The sequence below is a fragment of the Gaeumannomyces tritici genome (assembly GCF_000145635.1).
Source record: "Gaeumannomyces tritici R3-111a-1 unplaced genomic scaffold supercont2.6, whole genome shotgun sequence".
NCBI lineage: Eukaryota > Fungi > Ascomycota > Sordariomycetes > Magnaporthales > Magnaporthaceae > Gaeumannomyces > Gaeumannomyces tritici.
The window spans coordinates 908,090-922,825 of NW_008804550.1; the positions used below are offsets into that span (position 1 = coordinate 908,090).

General features: G+C 61.9%; 6 protein-coding genes and 2 non-coding genes across 8 annotated transcripts; 4 read left to right on the forward strand and 4 right to left on the reverse strand.

Annotated features, from left to right (window-relative positions):
- Positions 1-1,913: 1,913 nt before the first annotated feature.
- GGTG_10680 (hypothetical protein) lies at positions 1,914-4,191 on the reverse strand. Its single transcript, XM_009228555.1, has 2 exons — positions 3,132-4,191; positions 1,914-3,048 (listed from the first exon to the last, which is right to left on the reverse strand). The coding sequence occupies exons 1-2, from the start codon at positions 3,431-3,433 to the stop codon at positions 2,082-2,084; spliced, it is 1,269 nt and encodes a 422-aa protein (XP_009226819.1). The 5' UTR covers positions 3,434-4,191; the 3' UTR covers positions 1,914-2,081.
- Positions 4,192-4,508: 317 nt separating this feature from the next.
- Positions 4,509-6,645, forward strand: GGTG_10681 (hypothetical protein). Its single transcript, XM_009228556.1, has 2 exons — positions 4,509-5,091; positions 5,226-6,645. The coding sequence occupies exons 1-2, from the start codon at positions 4,855-4,857 to the stop codon at positions 6,117-6,119; spliced, it is 1,131 nt and encodes a 376-aa protein (XP_009226820.1). The 5' UTR covers positions 4,509-4,854; the 3' UTR covers positions 6,120-6,645.
- Positions 6,646-6,661: 16 nt separating this feature from the next.
- GGTG_10682 (hypothetical protein) lies at positions 6,662-8,619 on the reverse strand. Its single transcript, XM_009228557.1, has one exon. It carries the CDS (start codon positions 8,175-8,177, stop codon positions 6,735-6,737), a length of 1,443 nt encoding a protein of 480 aa, XP_009226821.1. The 5' UTR covers positions 8,178-8,619; the 3' UTR covers positions 6,662-6,734.
- Positions 8,620-9,084: 465 nt separating this feature from the next.
- Positions 9,085-11,447, forward strand: GGTG_10683 (hypothetical protein). The gene is made up of 3 exons (XM_009228558.1): positions 9,085-9,276; positions 9,350-9,978; positions 10,066-11,447. Exons 1-3 carry the CDS (start codon positions 9,147-9,149, stop codon positions 10,798-10,800), a joined length of 1,494 nt encoding a protein of 497 aa, XP_009226822.1. The 5' UTR covers positions 9,085-9,146; the 3' UTR covers positions 10,801-11,447.
- On the reverse strand, positions 11,097-12,442 carry GGTG_10684 (hypothetical protein; the record flags this gene model as incomplete). The annotated part of the gene is made up of 3 exons (XM_009228559.1): positions 11,097-11,678; positions 11,781-12,096; positions 12,210-12,442. 3 exons carry the CDS (start codon positions 12,440-12,442, stop codon positions 11,097-11,099), a joined length of 1,131 nt encoding a protein of 376 aa, XP_009226823.1.
- A 1,308-nt stretch (positions 12,443-13,750) lies between these two features.
- GGTG_10685 (hypothetical protein) lies at positions 13,751-14,087 on the reverse strand (the record flags this gene model as incomplete). The annotated part of the gene is made up of 1 exon (XM_009228560.1): positions 13,751-14,087. The coding sequence occupies exon 1, from the start codon at positions 14,000-14,002 to the stop codon at positions 13,751-13,753; it is 252 nt and encodes an 83-aa protein (XP_009226824.1). The 5' UTR covers positions 14,003-14,087.
- A 170-nt stretch (positions 14,088-14,257) lies between these two features.
- GGTG_20212 lies at positions 14,258-14,331 on the forward strand. The gene has a single exon. It is a non-coding gene; the product is annotated as a tRNA-Val (tRNA).
- A 167-nt stretch (positions 14,332-14,498) lies between these two features.
- Positions 14,499-14,572, forward strand: GGTG_20213. Its single transcript has one exon. It is a non-coding gene; the product is annotated as a tRNA-Val (tRNA).
- The last annotated feature ends 164 nt before the right edge of the window (positions 14,573-14,736 follow it).

The window sequence follows — 14,736 nt, forward strand, 5'->3', positions numbered from 1 at the left end:
GACGACACACACACACACACACACACACACACACACACACACACACATACAATTAGCAACCGATCCAATCCCCTTCGACCCTTTGCTTCCTACTAGCACGCGTCGCGCGGCCCGTCGTCCTGGCGTCTGGCCCTGCCATGCTTCGTTCCCACCTTTTCGCTGCACACCGTAATGCCCAGACATTGGCGCCCCGCAGTGCTAGGAAAGGGGGCTGGAACCTGATGTACCGTCGTGAAGGCTGAGGGAGAGAGAGCCTGCCGCGGGCCACGATATCAGCACACACACACACACCCATTGCCCTTTCTCCACCCGGCGGCACCCTGTAGACTTGGGGCTGGAAGAGAGGGGGCGGTGGTGCCCGTCCTGCTCGTCGGACCCAGCTGGTCCCTACTGGGACCGAGGACGAGGTGCGTCTGGGCTGCGGCGGCATATAATTAGGCTCTGATATTGCGACAAGGCGCTGCCGTGGTAACGCGAGATTGTGTGCCACCGCTGGGAGGAAGTTGTTGAGGAGGTGTGGCGGCACTTGTCCCGGCTACGTTGGGTGTCAGCCTCCCCGCCAATGACAACAGATCTTGCCGGCCTGGAAACCTGGAACTTGGCCCTCACGGCGGGGTCAAGGACGGCCGGAACTGGGCGGCCTGGTGACCTGGAATCGTTTGAGGTCAAGGACGACAAGCGACTGGAGGGTCTATTCTGTGAGAGGTCCTAGAGCAGACTTTAGTGTGGTACTCTCTTTGCCACCGCAAGTGGGCAGTTGGTCATGACTTTGCGAGTGAGTCCACGTATGTACACGCCACCCCTGAGGGGGGTTTTGTTTTTGCCTGTGGCCATCGTGAGCTTCGATGTCCAGGCCTCCGGATGTGCAGACAGTGCCTGGTCGTTCCTTTCGCTTCTCGGCGGCTTCCCGTATCCAGTTCCCACCTGTAGAAGGTTTTTTTTTTTGGCACTCTGCCGGGACTGCCTGAGGCATCCTTGCGTGTCTCGTATCTGCTTCCTTTCGAAGAAGCTTTCGCCTCGCGGGCTGGGGCGCCTGGGGCATGAAGGACAGAGAAAAGGTAATGGGTTGCCATATCGGGACAAGGCTGCAGGTTTCTCAAAGTTAAACGGCGTGATCTCGGCCGAGTAAGCAAAAAAAGAAAACAATTGCACACACAGCCTCAAGCCCAGGCGGCGGGAGGCGGCCGGATGGACGGGTGTCAGGATGGTAATGTTAACCCAAACTATACCGTCGCCCTCGCGCAGATGGCAAAGGGGCTCTGGACATGATCTCCAGATGCGGAGCCTCCCACTCTCGAAGCTAGATTTCGGTCGTCGGCCAGGCAACAGCCTTATTATGCAAGGAAAGCAAAATAAGATACGAGGGGAAAAGAGACTCGCGGTCTAGGCTCGGACTCTTGCGTCTAGATAACTCAATTGGCGGCGGTGGCGGCTGGACCCCTAGGGACCACGTCAAGGCTGTTGGGGCGGAGCAAGCAACGGGCACGCTTGTGGCAAAAACGGGCACTGACGGCAAAGGATTGGAGCAGGCCAAGGTTGAGAGAAAAGAAAAAGAAAAAAGAAAACAAAACCAATACGCTTTGTGTTGCGGCTCCTGGAGGGGACGGAGAAGGCCGTTCGTCGGACGCCAGTATAGGGGGTAGAAGTCACACACCGTACTCTTGGGGCCAGGCTCATGTATGGATGTCGTGTCTTGGTTCATGGCGTAATGGGTTGTGTCCAGGAGCGCCCGTGAGAGGAAGCCAAGGGGTGTGAGTATAGAAGTGGGCAAAAGGGGTGTTGTTTGGAGTATACTGTATACCAGACGGAGGCACTTTTGTCTACTGTGGCCTGGGAAGCACGTGCAAGGGATGGCGACGCTGTCGACGAGATGCACGATAGTATCGCTCAGAAGTCGGTTTGATCTGGTGAGAGGGACAAAGCGGCACGCGGTTTTTTTTTTTTTGAAAATTAACTAAAAGGGGTATCATTACTATCGAAACTCATCACGTAACTAATGCGCCAGAGAAAGGAAGATGCCAGAAAAAGAAGACGCCAGAGAAATGAAGTTGTCAGAGAAAGGGAGAGGCCAGCAACCAAGCTCAACGCTTCGCAATGTCATGGTTGCTGCTCCTGACCGGCATGCCCTGGTCCACCTTGGTAGTGGTCACGATGACCTCCATAGTGCGCGTGATGCCCGACTTTGTAGACAGCTGCCGCCGGAGCGCCCCGCCGTCGACGGCGGGGCCGTAGCACTCGAGCCCGCGCTCCTGGTCCTCGTCCCTGTCAGGTCCGCGCCCGACGGTAGACGTGTTGCCGACGCCGCCCAGCACCAGCTCGCGACTCTCGGTCGTGCCGCCGCCGCCGCCCAGGTCGGCCAGCTCGGCGCCGACGTCGCGGTCGTAGAAGAAGCGCCCCACGGAGCCCCGCTTCATCGCCCAGTCTGTCTTGCCGGAGCCGTCCATGGTCGCGCTGCCGCCGCCGCCGCTGCCGTCGTCGTTCTTGCCCAGCGACCCGGTGTCCTCGTCACCGCGGCGTGCTGAGCCGCCGCCGCCGCCCCACAGGCTCCAGAGGGTCGGGGCGTTGACGACGACGGCGGCGGCCAGCAGTTCGGCGCTAGTCCAGGCGACGGTGGCGGCGAGCAGCGGCGGCGGCAGGAGGTACACGAGTGGGACGAGGGTCGCAAAGACGCCAAGAGCAAAAAGCGCGGCCAGGCGGGCGCGGCGGCGCCACGAGGTGCGCATCGCCGTCGACGTCGACGACGACAGGACAACGGGCAGCGGCAGGGCCAGCAGCATGGCGTTTGTGGCGGCGTCGTTGACGGCCGCGACGAAGAGCTGCACGGGACCGCGCGCACACTCGCTGCTGCCACCGGGACCATCCGACACCGCCGCCGCCGCCTGCCAGTACAGGCGCAGCGGGCGGCACTCGCTCAGGGTTGTGGCCTGCACCGAGGCGTAGGTGGCGAGCAGGACAGCGAGGTAGGTCCAGGTGCACATGCGCTCGTACCAGAGGTTCTTGATCAGGCGGCGGTAGAAGTCGAGGAGGACGAGCTTTTGCAGCCAAAGACTTTTTCGGTTTTTGGTTGCGTGTTAGTAAACTAAATAACCAGGACCTCCCCCCCCTTGGTTTCCCCCTGTTGCGGCACTCACAAAGAGTTGAAAATCATCCTGTTCGCCAGCACCAGCTGACCCCCGATCTCGCGCCGGCGGACCTCGTCGGCGTCAAGGACCTGGCCCTTGTGAGGCGCGCCCGAGGCGTCGGCGGTGCCCCAGATGAGCACGACGTGGATGGTTGCCATGCGCGCGAGCACGCAGACGGCGGCCGCGATACTGAGATAGTCACCCGCCTTGTACCTCTGCCTAGCCAGCCGGCGCCACAGCAGGCGCGCGAAGATGATGAGCAGGGCCAGGCCGCTGAAAGACCAGTGAATGGTCAGCGTGATGTAGTCCATGGCGGCGGCGGCGGTTGGTTACGGGCACTGCTGGCCCCCTGCCCTGTTTCGTCCAGCCGTGTCGATTGTCGTTGATCGTCGTTGATCGTCGTTGATCGTCAGTGGGAAGGCGTCGTCGTTATGCCCCGCACTCGTCGATGATATCTCTATCTATCGATAGGGCGGTCTCGCTTGGTAGCGCTCTTGACGGTGGAGCGGACAACGGCGCTGGTAGAGTAGCATGCCGGCGGATGGAGATATATATCACATATAAGAGCAGCATGCCGAGCGTGCAACGTGGTTCGGAACTTTCTCCCTCGTTCTTATCGGAGTGGGGAGGCTGTGTGAAAGTTTGTCCCAGAGTTTGATCCAACATGGTCCTCCAAACCAGGAACAAGGATACCGGGTCTTTTCTCCGCACAAAAGCGTTCAGGACCAGGTTTTGGACTACTGCACCGCGAGTCAACGTACCCGCACTAGTTCCCATCCCGCCCACGTTGGACGGCCTTCTTCGAATGTTCCTTGCCCCTGGCTTATTACCAGAAATGGCAATGTTGGGCTAATCTTGGATCCCATCTCTCGAACCTTGGCTCTAGCTCGCCCTTTGTCTGGCCAGGCGCGACATGCAAACCCCACCGTGAGATTCGCCCGTGGGGGAAGGGGACGACATGTCCCACCCCTTGCGTCCACCCCGCGGCGCCGGATATTGCGTCGCACACCGCGCTGTTGGCTGCAACGTGGAATTAAACTGGAATCATGAACGTTGTCGGGGGACGAACTTTTTTCTCCCGCTGGCGCGCGTCGCTGCCATGGTCACATGACCGTGCTGTCGGCCTCGCTACATCCTGCCGACTCCTGTCGCGCTTTGTTTCTGACGTCGTTTGTTCTCGACGCCCGACTCGTCCAGCTCCGGGCCGCGCGCTTGTTTCGAACAGGCATCCTGGCTTGTTTGTTGTTTGTGCAATTGTACAGTAGTACCGTCTGCGAGGGAAACAAAGGATAAAAACCCACCCAGTAACAAGGGGGTAACAGGGGTTTGAAACTGGAGATCGCAGGGGTTTTGGTGACTTGCGGGGATGTCACGAGACTTCGAGAATTTCTCATCCTTTGAAAGCTTTTCTCGATTTCTCTCCTTCTTTTACCAGTGACTTTATGCCAGCACGTGACCCCCCTTTCGCCACCCTTGTGATCTCCAGTCTTAACCCCCCTATTGCTGGGTGGGTTTTTATCCTTTTTTTTTCCCTCGCAGATGGTAGCCTGGGGTGATTAAAGGCTGTCAGTGCCGCGCTGCCGCCCTTGCCCTGGTCCTAGCAATACTTTCCGCTCGAGCTGTTTCAGATTTTGCCATCGTCTGTCTGCCCCGAGCCTGCTCTTGCTCGAGCTCAGCCTTCACTCGCGTCGCGGTAGGTGGTCCGAAGATAGCCCGAGCCCGACCAACAGCCATGATGCGCCTCCTCGCGCTCGCCACCGCCACCGTCCTGTCCCTCACCGTTGCAGCCTCGGATGGCGAGGAGCCGTACATCCGCACCTTTTTCTACGCCGGGGGCGAGTACGTGGACGATGGCAGCGGCGGCAACGTTTTCCGCGGCCAGATGTACGTCGAGAAGCTCGTCCCCGCCGGCGGCGTGATACAGACCAGGCCCGTCGTCCTGATCCACGGGCAGGCACAGACTGGCTCCGTAAGCCCACCCACCCCGTTCATCTCGCACTAGCCGCGACTATATTGCCCCGGGAAACTACGCGCTCGTGCCTCGCGTGACTTCACATCTGCCAAAAACCTGACTCTTCTTTTTTTTTTTTCGTTTTCCGCCAGAACTTCCTCAACAAGCCCGACGGCGGGCGCGGATGGGCGTCCCAGTTCGTCCGCCAGGGCTACGAGGTCTACGTCGTCGACCAGACGCTCCGGGCGCGGTCGGCCTGGCAGCCGGGCTACGGCGCGGCGTCCCCGTCGACGTATCCGGCCGAGATGCTGCAGCGACGCTTCACGGCGCCGGCGCGGTACGGCCTCTGGCCGCAGTCGGCCAACCACACTCAGTGGCCCGGGGCCGGCGTCATGGGCGACCCGGTATTCGACGCCTTCTACGCGTCAAACGTGCAGTTCGTCGCCAACGCCACGCTGCAGCAGTCCACCATGGCGGCCGCCGGCGCGGCGCTGCTCGACCGCGTCGGCCGCCCGGCCGTGCTCGTCGGCCACAGCCAGGGCGGCGCGCTGCCGCTGCTGCTAGCCGACGCGCGCCCGTCCCTGGCCGCGGGCCTGGTGCTGCTGGAACCGGCCGGTCCGCCCTTTCGCGAGGCCGTGTTTGGCGACCGCCCGGCACGCCCGTACGGCGTGGCCGACGTCCCGCTCGCCTACGACCCGCCCGTGTCCGACCCGGCGGTAGATCTGGTGCGGGAGGAGCGACCAGCGCGCGACGGGGACGGCGCGTCGTCGGTCCGGTGCGTCCTGCAGGCCGAACACGACCCCGCGCCGCGCCGCCTGGCGAACCTGGCCGACAAGGGCATCCTGATCGTGACGGGCGAGGCGTCGTACCACATGCAGTACGACTACTGCACCGCCGCATTCTTGAGACAGGCGGGCTGCGGCAGGACGGAGCACGTCGAGCTCGGCGAGAGGGGGATCCACGGCAACGGGCACATGTTCTTTATGGAGCGCAACAGCGACCAGATCCAGGCTCTGGTGCACGACTGGATCCAGCGCCTGGGCTAGGCGGAGGGAGCATCGCTCGGGGTGGATTTCTCTGGTTATTAGTAACGTAATCTAATGGAACGCGCTGCCCGGGCATGCCAATGCCAGCGTGTGAGGCCAGAGGTGGGATAATGAGCCAAACCGTGGTGCCAAATTCTACGAAGCCCAAGGATTCAAGGAGGATGTTAATGTTGGTGGTGACCCAATCTCATTTACAATCCCATGCTGCCCATTTTGGGCCCACATCTGCTGTGACGGCAGCGGGATATGAACCATGTCCGCGGAACCAAATACTTGTAGCCATGGTATAACGATATTGGAAGAACAGATCCACTAGCGTTAGATATAATCGGATACGAGGGACGGGACACTCACGTTTCGCAGAGGTCGGAAGCAGAATGGAAAAGCTCATGTTGAAGATGGTAGAGAAAAGATTCCAAACGCCGCGCAATGTAAGAAAAAAAAGACCCAGCCCAAAAAGCAAACCCAAACGCCACCGCTGCCCACGCTATCCGATCCAGGATGAAAAAAAGCAACCATTGCCAAGCCGAAACGCCGACGCACAAGCGACGAAAGTTAAAAGAAGAGGCTGAAAGGACATGGGGGGAAAGCCCATAAGAAGACCGTGCAGACAACCTAGACGACGATGCCCCGGGCGACCCGCATGCGAGCGACCGACTCGTCGCGCTTATCGACCTCGCCCGCCACGGCCTGCTCCAGCACCGGGGCCATGACCTCGGCGAGGTCGGCGCTCGACAGGTGCGACGAAGTCGTCTGCTCCTCGGCGGCGGCGGCGGCGGCCTCGTCGTCGCGGCGGCCCAGCAGCGAAGGGTCGGCCTCGATCAGGCTGGCCAGCTCGGCGGCGAGAGCGGCGTCTGCGTCCGCGCCGTCGACGTCACGCTTGCCCTTGCCCCTGCCGGCGAAAAGGCCGCCCAGGAGGGTGGTGAGGATGGGGATGGCGGGCGCAATGCGGCGCTGAAGCGCGGCCTCGCCTTCGCCCTCGCCGGCGGTCAGGGCGGCGGCCAGTTCGGCGAAGGCGGCGTCGGCCTCAACGTCGACGTCGCGCTTGCCATTGCCCTTGCTGGCGAAAAGGCCGCCCAGGAGGGTGGTGAGGATGGGGATGGCGGGCGCGATGCGACGCTGCAGCGCGGCCTCGCCCTCACCCTCGCCGGCGGTCAGGGCGGCGGCTAGGTCGGCGAGGGCGGCGGCGTCCGGGGCCTCGAGGTCGCGCTTGGCCTGGCCTCGGAGCTTTTGGAGGAGGGAGAAGATGGGCAGGAAGCGGCGCTCCAGGTGGGCGTCGCCGGCGGCATCAGAGCCGTCGAGGTCCCGCTTAGCCTGGCCTCGGAGCTTGCTGAGGAGGGTGAAGATGGGCAGGAAGCGGCGCTCTAGGGGAGCGTCGGCCTCATCGTCCAGGGAGCGGCGCGCGTTCTTCTGGCCGCCGGACTGCAAGAAGCTGGGGATGGACGGGATCAGAGGGAGGATGTTGTTGATGGGGGAGCGGAAGAAGCGGCGCTCCAGCGAAGCGTCGGACTGGGCCTCGATCATGTCGGCCAGCTCGGCCAGCGCCGCCTCGGCGTCGGCCTGGTCGACGCCCTCGAGGTCGCGCTTGCGCTGGCCGCGGAACTTGTTGATTAGGGCAAAGATGGGCAGGAAGCGGCGCTCCAGGTGGGCGGCGTCGGAGCCAGCGCCGGCGGTGATTGCGGAAGCCAGCTCGGCGAGGACGGCCTCGGCATCGTTGGACCCGTCGAGGTCGCGCTTGCCATTCCCCTTGGCGGCGAAGAGCGCGGGGAGGATGGTGGTGAGGATGGGAATCACGGGAGCGATGCGGCGCTCCAGCTCGTGGTCGGCCGCGTCGAGGTCGAGGTCGCGCTTACCCCTGCCCTTGCCGGCCAGGAGCCCGCCGAAAATGGTGGTGAGGATGGGGATGACAGGAGCAATGCGGCGCTCCAGGTCCTGGCTCTGTTCCTGCACGGCGACTTCGGGGCCCTGGGCGGTCTCGACGGCGGGCTGCTCCAGGTTCGCCGCCAGGGTAGGCAGGGCAAAGGCCAGGAAGAAGGCACCGAAAGTCTGGCACTTCATTGTGTTAGTATGATGTGTGGACTTGTGGTGTTAGTGTTGGTCTGCGTGTTAGCTTGGCGGGAAGCGTTGATATTGGCGTTGGAGTTCAGGGGTTAATCGAAAAAGAACTGCCCGGATGATGTTGTCTGAAGCTGGTGGGTTGATATGTCGCCGATGGTGGTGCTGTCGAGGGTGGTTTGGAGACGGTGTTGTAGTCGTGGCGTGTGGTGGAAGGTGTTGTTGTGTTGGTGTTGGAGATGGTGTTGGAGATGATGGTGATGGTAACAAATTCGATCTGGACTCGACGGTCGATCGGCCCCGGTTGATATACATGTAACTCGCACAACCTACAGTAAGCTTTGGTGTACTGGTCCTCGCTGTGATGCTATCTATTCTGGTGTCTACCCTGGTTTTCATTCTGGTGCTTGAAGGCTGTACCAGGCATCCGCCTTCGGACTGCTCGGACTGAGGGCGCCACGCCAGGCAGCTCGGGCCCAATAGCACTGCTCAGTTGATGGTTTACAGACAGCCGCTGCACAATTACTAGCCAGAAATAAGGCACCCGTCAATCGCGCCCCAGGGGACATGCATTGTCGCACGTGTCGCACCTCGCGGAGCAGTGCAAGCACAGCTCGCAATTGAGGATGCGAGGGTGTTTATGGGAAATCTCACTGCCGAGAGCGTGGCTCTGCAGGCGGCGCAGGCACCATGGCATTTTGCCCAACCAAATGCGAAACCAATCCTTTGGACGCTCAGCTTACTGCCGACTATTATCTCTCTTTTCAGCGGGAAGTTATTTCCATAGCAGTACTTTTCAGGGGGAGACAGACACCCAGCCATGAGGACGGCGGTTGTTGATTGGCCAAGCCCGGAGCACGGGCTCACACTCACTCGCACCAAAAATTTCACAATGAGCATAAGCGCAGAATGCGAATCGACCCTTGACAAGATGCGAGTTCGGGCAGTGCAAACAGAAAAAGCACAAGGAAGATGAGGGAAACCGACTTTGACAAGAAATCGCAGGATTTTCTGGTGTGGTTCAAGAACCTGCCCGGCGCGACGTTCCATGACCATATCAGCATCGTAGACCTGCGCGCACGCAATGCCGGCCGTGGAATTGGTATTTAAATTTTAAACCTCGTTGCCAACGCCAAGACTCTCATCTCCGTTCGGCAGCTGACCAGAACTCACAGTCACTACCGCCGACATCGAACCGGACACGGTCCTGTTCACCATCCCGCGCCAGCACATCATCTACCCGGCAAACTCGGAGCTCGCTCGGAAGCTCCCGGCCGTCTTCGCCGGCGTCGGCGGCTCCGGCCCCACGCCCGACGTCGACGACGACGATGGCCGGGCCCAGGATTCGTGGACGAGCCTCATCCTCGTCATGATCCACGAGCACCTGCGAGGCTCCGCCTCGCCCTGGCGCCCCTACCTGGACGTGCTGCCGGCCCGCTTCGAGACACCCATGTTCTGGTCCGCCGCCGAGCTGGCCGAGCTGCAGGCCAGCCCCGTCGTCGCCAGCGTCGGCCGCGCCGAGGGCGACGCCATGATCCGCTCCCGCATCCTGCCCGTCATCCGCGAGAACGAGGCGCTGTTCTTTGGCGCCGGCGGCGCTGCCATGGGCGACGAGGAGCTCGTGGAGCTCGCCCACCGCATGGGCAGCACCATCATGGCGTACGCCTTTGATCTGGAGCGGGACGACGACGCCATGGACGAGGATGACGCCGAAGGTGATGGGTGGGTTGAGGACAGGGATGGCAGGACTGTCATGGGTATGGTGCCCATGGCGGACATTCTTAACGCCGATGCAGAGTTTAATGTTTGTCCCTGCCCCTTTTCCTGTCGAGTCTTCACGTCGCGGCTTGACTTGTCCTTCTCTAACTCGGCAGCCAACCCCGCGAGGCAGGCCCATATCAACCATTCCGAAGAGGCTCTAGTCGCCATATCTCTGAGAAAAATCCCGGCGGGCGAGGAGATTCTCAACTATTACGGCCCTCTGCCCAATGGCCAGCTCTGCCGGCGCTACGGCTACACCACGTCCAAGCACAGCAGGTACGACGTGGCCGAGGTGGCGTGGGAGCCCATCCTGGACGGCGTGCTGTCGCGCGTCAAGATGACGCGCGACGAGTGGAGGAAGCTCGAGGCCCACCCCAAGGCGGGAGAGGCCGGCTCGGACGACGACGGCGACAACAGCGAAGGCGACGGGGACACCTACGTGCTCGAGAGGGACTGTGAAGACCCGGACGAGCTCGGGCAGCTCCAGGGCAGCCCCAGGTTCGCGCAGCTGCCGGACGAGCTGACGGAGCGGCTCAAGGCGGTGCTCAAGGCCGCCAAGAAGGCGCGCCCCGAGGCCGTGCCCGACAAGAAGGCCAGGGACGACCTAATGCTCGGCGCGGTCCGGGACGCCATCGACGCCAAGCTGAGGGAGTACGGCACCAGCCTAGAAGAGGACGCGGCGACGCTGGCCGGCCTCGGCGGGGGCGCATCCGCGCGGGTCAGGATGGCCCTCGAGGTCCGCATCGGCGAGAAGAGGCTGCTGCGGGAGGCGAGGGCTTGGTTGGACAGGAAGCTAGGTGGCGACGGGCAGGGCGAGAGGATGGAGCTGGATGCGCCTTCGGCGAAGAGGCAGCGGCGGGCCTGATGGGGCCAAGGCCAGGACAAGGAATGCGCGGCGCTGCAGGGGATACGGGCTGTAGAAGGCCAAGGATTAAAAAAAAGGACTAAGCTGTCTGCCAATGAGTGTGCGGAAAAAAGAAAAAAAAAGGGTCATGCCATGATCGACCTCTGCCATCCTCCTGATTCTCAACTTCATCCCCGAGCTGTACACCCGTTTACATTATCTCACCATTACAATCTGTCCTGCACCGACTCTTCGTTCCGCCTTCACAAATCCCAACCAACCAATATCACCATATCATATTTTCCACTCCCCCCAAATCACGCCGACGCCGCCTCGGTGGCCAGGCCGACGACGACGCAGCCCGCCCGAACAGATGTGGGAGGCAGCACCGCGGGCGTGAGGGCCAGGTACCACGCGCCAGCGCCGTCCCTGCAGCCGCGCAGGACCGTGTACGTCGCGTCCACGCGGCCGGCGCCGCCCAAGTTGGCGGGCACGAGGACCCCGGCGGGCGCGGCGAACCGGGGCGACAGGCACGTGCGGGCGGCCACGCAGGCGTCGCGGGCCGTGCGCGCGACGCACCTGACCGGGAACCCGAACTCGGGCGCGTCGTTCTCGAGGCCGAGGATGCACGGCATCGCGTCGCCGCCGCCGGAGGTCAGGAGCAGCAGCGAGCCGTCGGCGGCGTCAAGCGAAAATGCGGCGGCCTCGGCGCGGCCGCCCGTGCCGAACAGGAGGCTGCGCGTGGCGGGCTTGAGGTAGCGGCCCGAGGTGGAGGGGTCGGTGCCGGTGCCGCGGAGGACGAAGGTGGCGGGCGCTGCGGGCGCGACGGTCGCGACGACGCGGACGGTGGTGGTGGAGGGGGGGTTGGCGATGGAGGTGGTCGTGGTCGTGCGCATGGTCTGCGGGAGAGGGTTGGGGGTTTACGGGTTAGCGTCTTTGCTGTACCATTACGGCGTGTCATAAGGGAAAAGGAAAAGACCAGAAGGACTCAGGATCCAAACCTCAACAACGTCGACAGACGCCGTCACGGCGACGGTGGCGACGGCCACGACGGTCACGGCCGGGGCGGTGAAGATGACGCGCTCCGTGGCCCTGGGCAGGTCCATGCACGAGCACGCGCTGGCCAGCCGGTCCGTCGGGTACTGCCTGAGGAAGTCGGGGACGGGCACGTCGGTGCGCCGGGCGAGGGCGCGCGTCGTGGTCGACGTGACGAGCACGGTGGCCGTCGTGTCGACGCGCACGGTCAAAACGTCGGTGGCCGTCTCGACGCGAGTGTACGTGGCCGTCTCGTCGCTCGTGACGGTCGAGGCCACGCGGCTGCGGGAAGCGGGGGGAGGCCTCGTTAGCTGACGGTCGGGGGGTACATGTGTTGTATGTGTAAAACTGGGAAGGTAGCGGAAGGGGAAGGATAGGGGAAGGGGGGAACGTACATGGTGGGGACCACGGTCCCGACGATGACGGTCTCGACGGCCGCCACGCCCATGTAGGCCCTGCAGAACGAGGCCGCCGTGGCCGACTTGGCAGCGTTGCGCATGGCCCGGAGGCAGTTGTCGGCGCTGCAGCCCGCGGGCAGGGCCTGCGGCGCTGGGACGGGGTTGGGAGCCGCGGCCGCGAGGCCGGAGAGGCCGCCCAGGACTGCGGCCGAGATCAGGCTGGAGAGCATGGTTACGGCGGTGGGTATATGGGCAAAGAAGGAGCTGGGGCGGCTCGATATCAGGGGGCTCTGCGAGAGAGGGAGGACGGATGTCTGAAGTCGGGGAGCGATGAGTCGGAGCGAGGTGAGGATGGAGACTGGGCCAAAGAAAGCAGAAGCTCAACTTGAGGGTTCCAGGGTCTTATATAGTCAAAAGTGCCGTGCTGCATCGAGTGGTACTGCCTTCGTTCATCTTGGTAAACCTGGTCCGGCCATCTCCCTCAGCCCTTAGGCAGGCCGAGATTGTAGCGCAAGGAAGCAAAGACCCGATAGTTAGCGCGCGGAGCTTCAGCAACCGACGAGGGCATGCGCAAAGAAGCAATTCAGATTTGGTGGCCTCGTCGCCGTATTGGCGGGGCTGGAAATCCAATATTGGGCGCCGCATGTCCTCCGGTGGCAGGCAGATGAAAGCTGAAGGACACGGGCATCACAGATGCTGAGATGGGAAACGATATGCAACCTGGTGGGAAAAAGTTGGTGATAAGCGCTGAAAGCTGAGTCTCCTTTTCAGAAGATTGACATGAGGAAACCCTCCCCGGCACCAAGTGCCACGACGGGGAAGATGTCAGTTGTGAGAGTTGATGTCGAACAGGGGCCCGTGCGATGAACGTCGCCAAGGTATACTCACAGCTGAACCGACGGAGCAGGGGTGACTTGGCCCTACCCTCTGCATATTGCCGATCCGGTCGCCGAGATGCCGGGCATGCTCCCAGTAGAGATATTGCCGGAGCTGAGAGACGGGGAATCGAGGAGAGAAGCGTGGACAGGACAAACCCTACCCAGACTCCAACCACGGCCTCCCCAGAGGCCGTGGATGGTTGGGCTAGTCGCTGTAGCCTTTGCCCGACCGCCCGCGCCCCCCGGGTCCGAGAGGACCAGCACCACTGGAGCCTAGAAAGGGAGAGGGCGCTCTCTGTGGCTTGCCTGGGTTGGCGGCAGAGTACCCCCGCTGTGAGGATTTGCCGATGAGATGATCCATCAAGTAAACCGAGAGTTCGGGCAACGGTCTGTGGCTGGAGGAGGAGCTACAGTCACAAAGGCAAACATAGCCGCAAATTTGCCTCTGGTTCCGCGTTCGGTCATCACGGCTTCGGCACCAGCAATCCATCGACCCGTGGGCGTGGTTCAACACCTCGTGTTTCTACCCAAACCCCAGCGATGATTGTTAGCCCCGTGTAACAGCCTGTTGATCCGCAAAGGCCGGCAAATTGTCCCGTCCAATGCCGCAGGGCAAGACTGCCCCCTCACCCCATCTGCCCAGTATATGTCTACAGCGCCTCATGGGCATTTCTGGCTCCAAGCTTGCTTCTTTTTTTCCGGGGGCGGGCAGCCGTCTTGGCCCGACGCGATTCGAGGCTGCGGCTGGGAGGCGCTGCCGGCGGCCCACGGCTTGCCATCCGCGCCGGCAGCCTCCCTTGCCTGATGACCTGTCACAACGGAGCCCGGGAGTCCAACCTGCGCTACCCAGTCGCCCACATCAGGCAGAGGCTGCCTTGGAACCCGATTTGCAGTTTCGTGCTCATCGCTCATCTTTCGGGTCCAGAATCTAACTTGTATCGTCGTAGACTTTGCCAAGTACCGAGTGCTATGGGTGGTCGAGATCCCAAACCGTCCCCCTCTTACTCAAGGCCGCCGTGTGTACACGCCCAGCAATTGCTGACAAGTTCAAACGACACCATGGCGTCGAGCAGAGCATTCACGGCACCCCGATGGTGGATCCTCGTGTTCCAGGGCGGTGGGCTTGGGAATATTGGCACAAGTCAGGGGCCGGGTCGGCAAGGATTCGGTCGAATGGTGTAGTCGGTTATCACGTGAGCTTAACACGCTCAAGGTCCTCAGTTCGATCCTGGGTTCGATCATCCCAATCTCCTTCTTTTTCTTCCCTGAAGCTGTTCGCGGTGTGGAGGCGGTGACGTTGACACTGCCGCCCTGCATTCAGGACGGGGGGGTTGCATTATTTTTTTCGTTGGGGGGGATGTGGGGTTGGCATAGCTATGGGTTCCCTCTTCGCCCCAAATGGACAATTGGTTCGATGGTGTAGTTGGTTATCACGTGTGCCTCACACGCACAAGGTCCTGAGTTCGAGCCTCGGTCGAATCAATTTTTGCAGGGTGGGAGCGCGCTGTGTATCTTCGGGGCGCTCTACTTATCCTTTTTTGCTACTGTTTCCTTTGCCGCCTGATAAGCCCAGGATTTTGTTGTGTGCCGGCTTGCTTGCGTGGCTTTACCCGCCGTTTAAACGCGGAGGGACGACGGCCGCGTGT

Excerpts from the sequence above, each read along its gene's own strand:
- GGTG_10680 (XM_009228555.1), bottom strand. The coding sequence starts at position 3,433 with ATGGACTACATCACGCTGACCATTCACTGGTCTTTCAGCGGCCTGGCC. Across the intron at positions 3,049-3,131 it reads AGGATGATTTTCAACTCTTT|TCTTTGGCTGCAAAAGCTCG; the intron begins GTGAGTGCCGCA and ends AAACCGAAAAAG.
- GGTG_10681 (XM_009228556.1), top strand. The coding sequence starts at position 4,855 with ATGATGCGCCTCCTCGCGCTCGCCACCGCCACCGTCCTGTCCCTCACC. Across the intron at positions 5,092-5,225 it reads GGCAGGCACAGACTGGCTCC|AACTTCCTCAACAAGCCCGA; the intron begins GTAAGCCCACCC and ends GTTTTCCGCCAG.
- GGTG_10682 (XM_009228557.1), bottom strand. The coding sequence starts at position 8,177 with ATGAAGTGCCAGACTTTCGGTGCCTTCTTCCTGGCCTTTGCCCTGCCT.
- GGTG_10683 (XM_009228558.1), top strand. The coding sequence starts at position 9,147 with ATGAGGGAAACCGACTTTGACAAGAAATCGCAGGATTTTCTGGTGTGG. Across the intron at positions 9,277-9,349 it reads CAATGCCGGCCGTGGAATTG|TCACTACCGCCGACATCGAA; the intron begins GTATTTAAATTT and ends CAGAACTCACAG. Across the intron at positions 9,979-10,065 it reads ACGCCGATGCAGAGTTTAAT|GCCCATATCAACCATTCCGA; the intron begins GTTTGTCCCTGC and ends CCCGCGAGGCAG.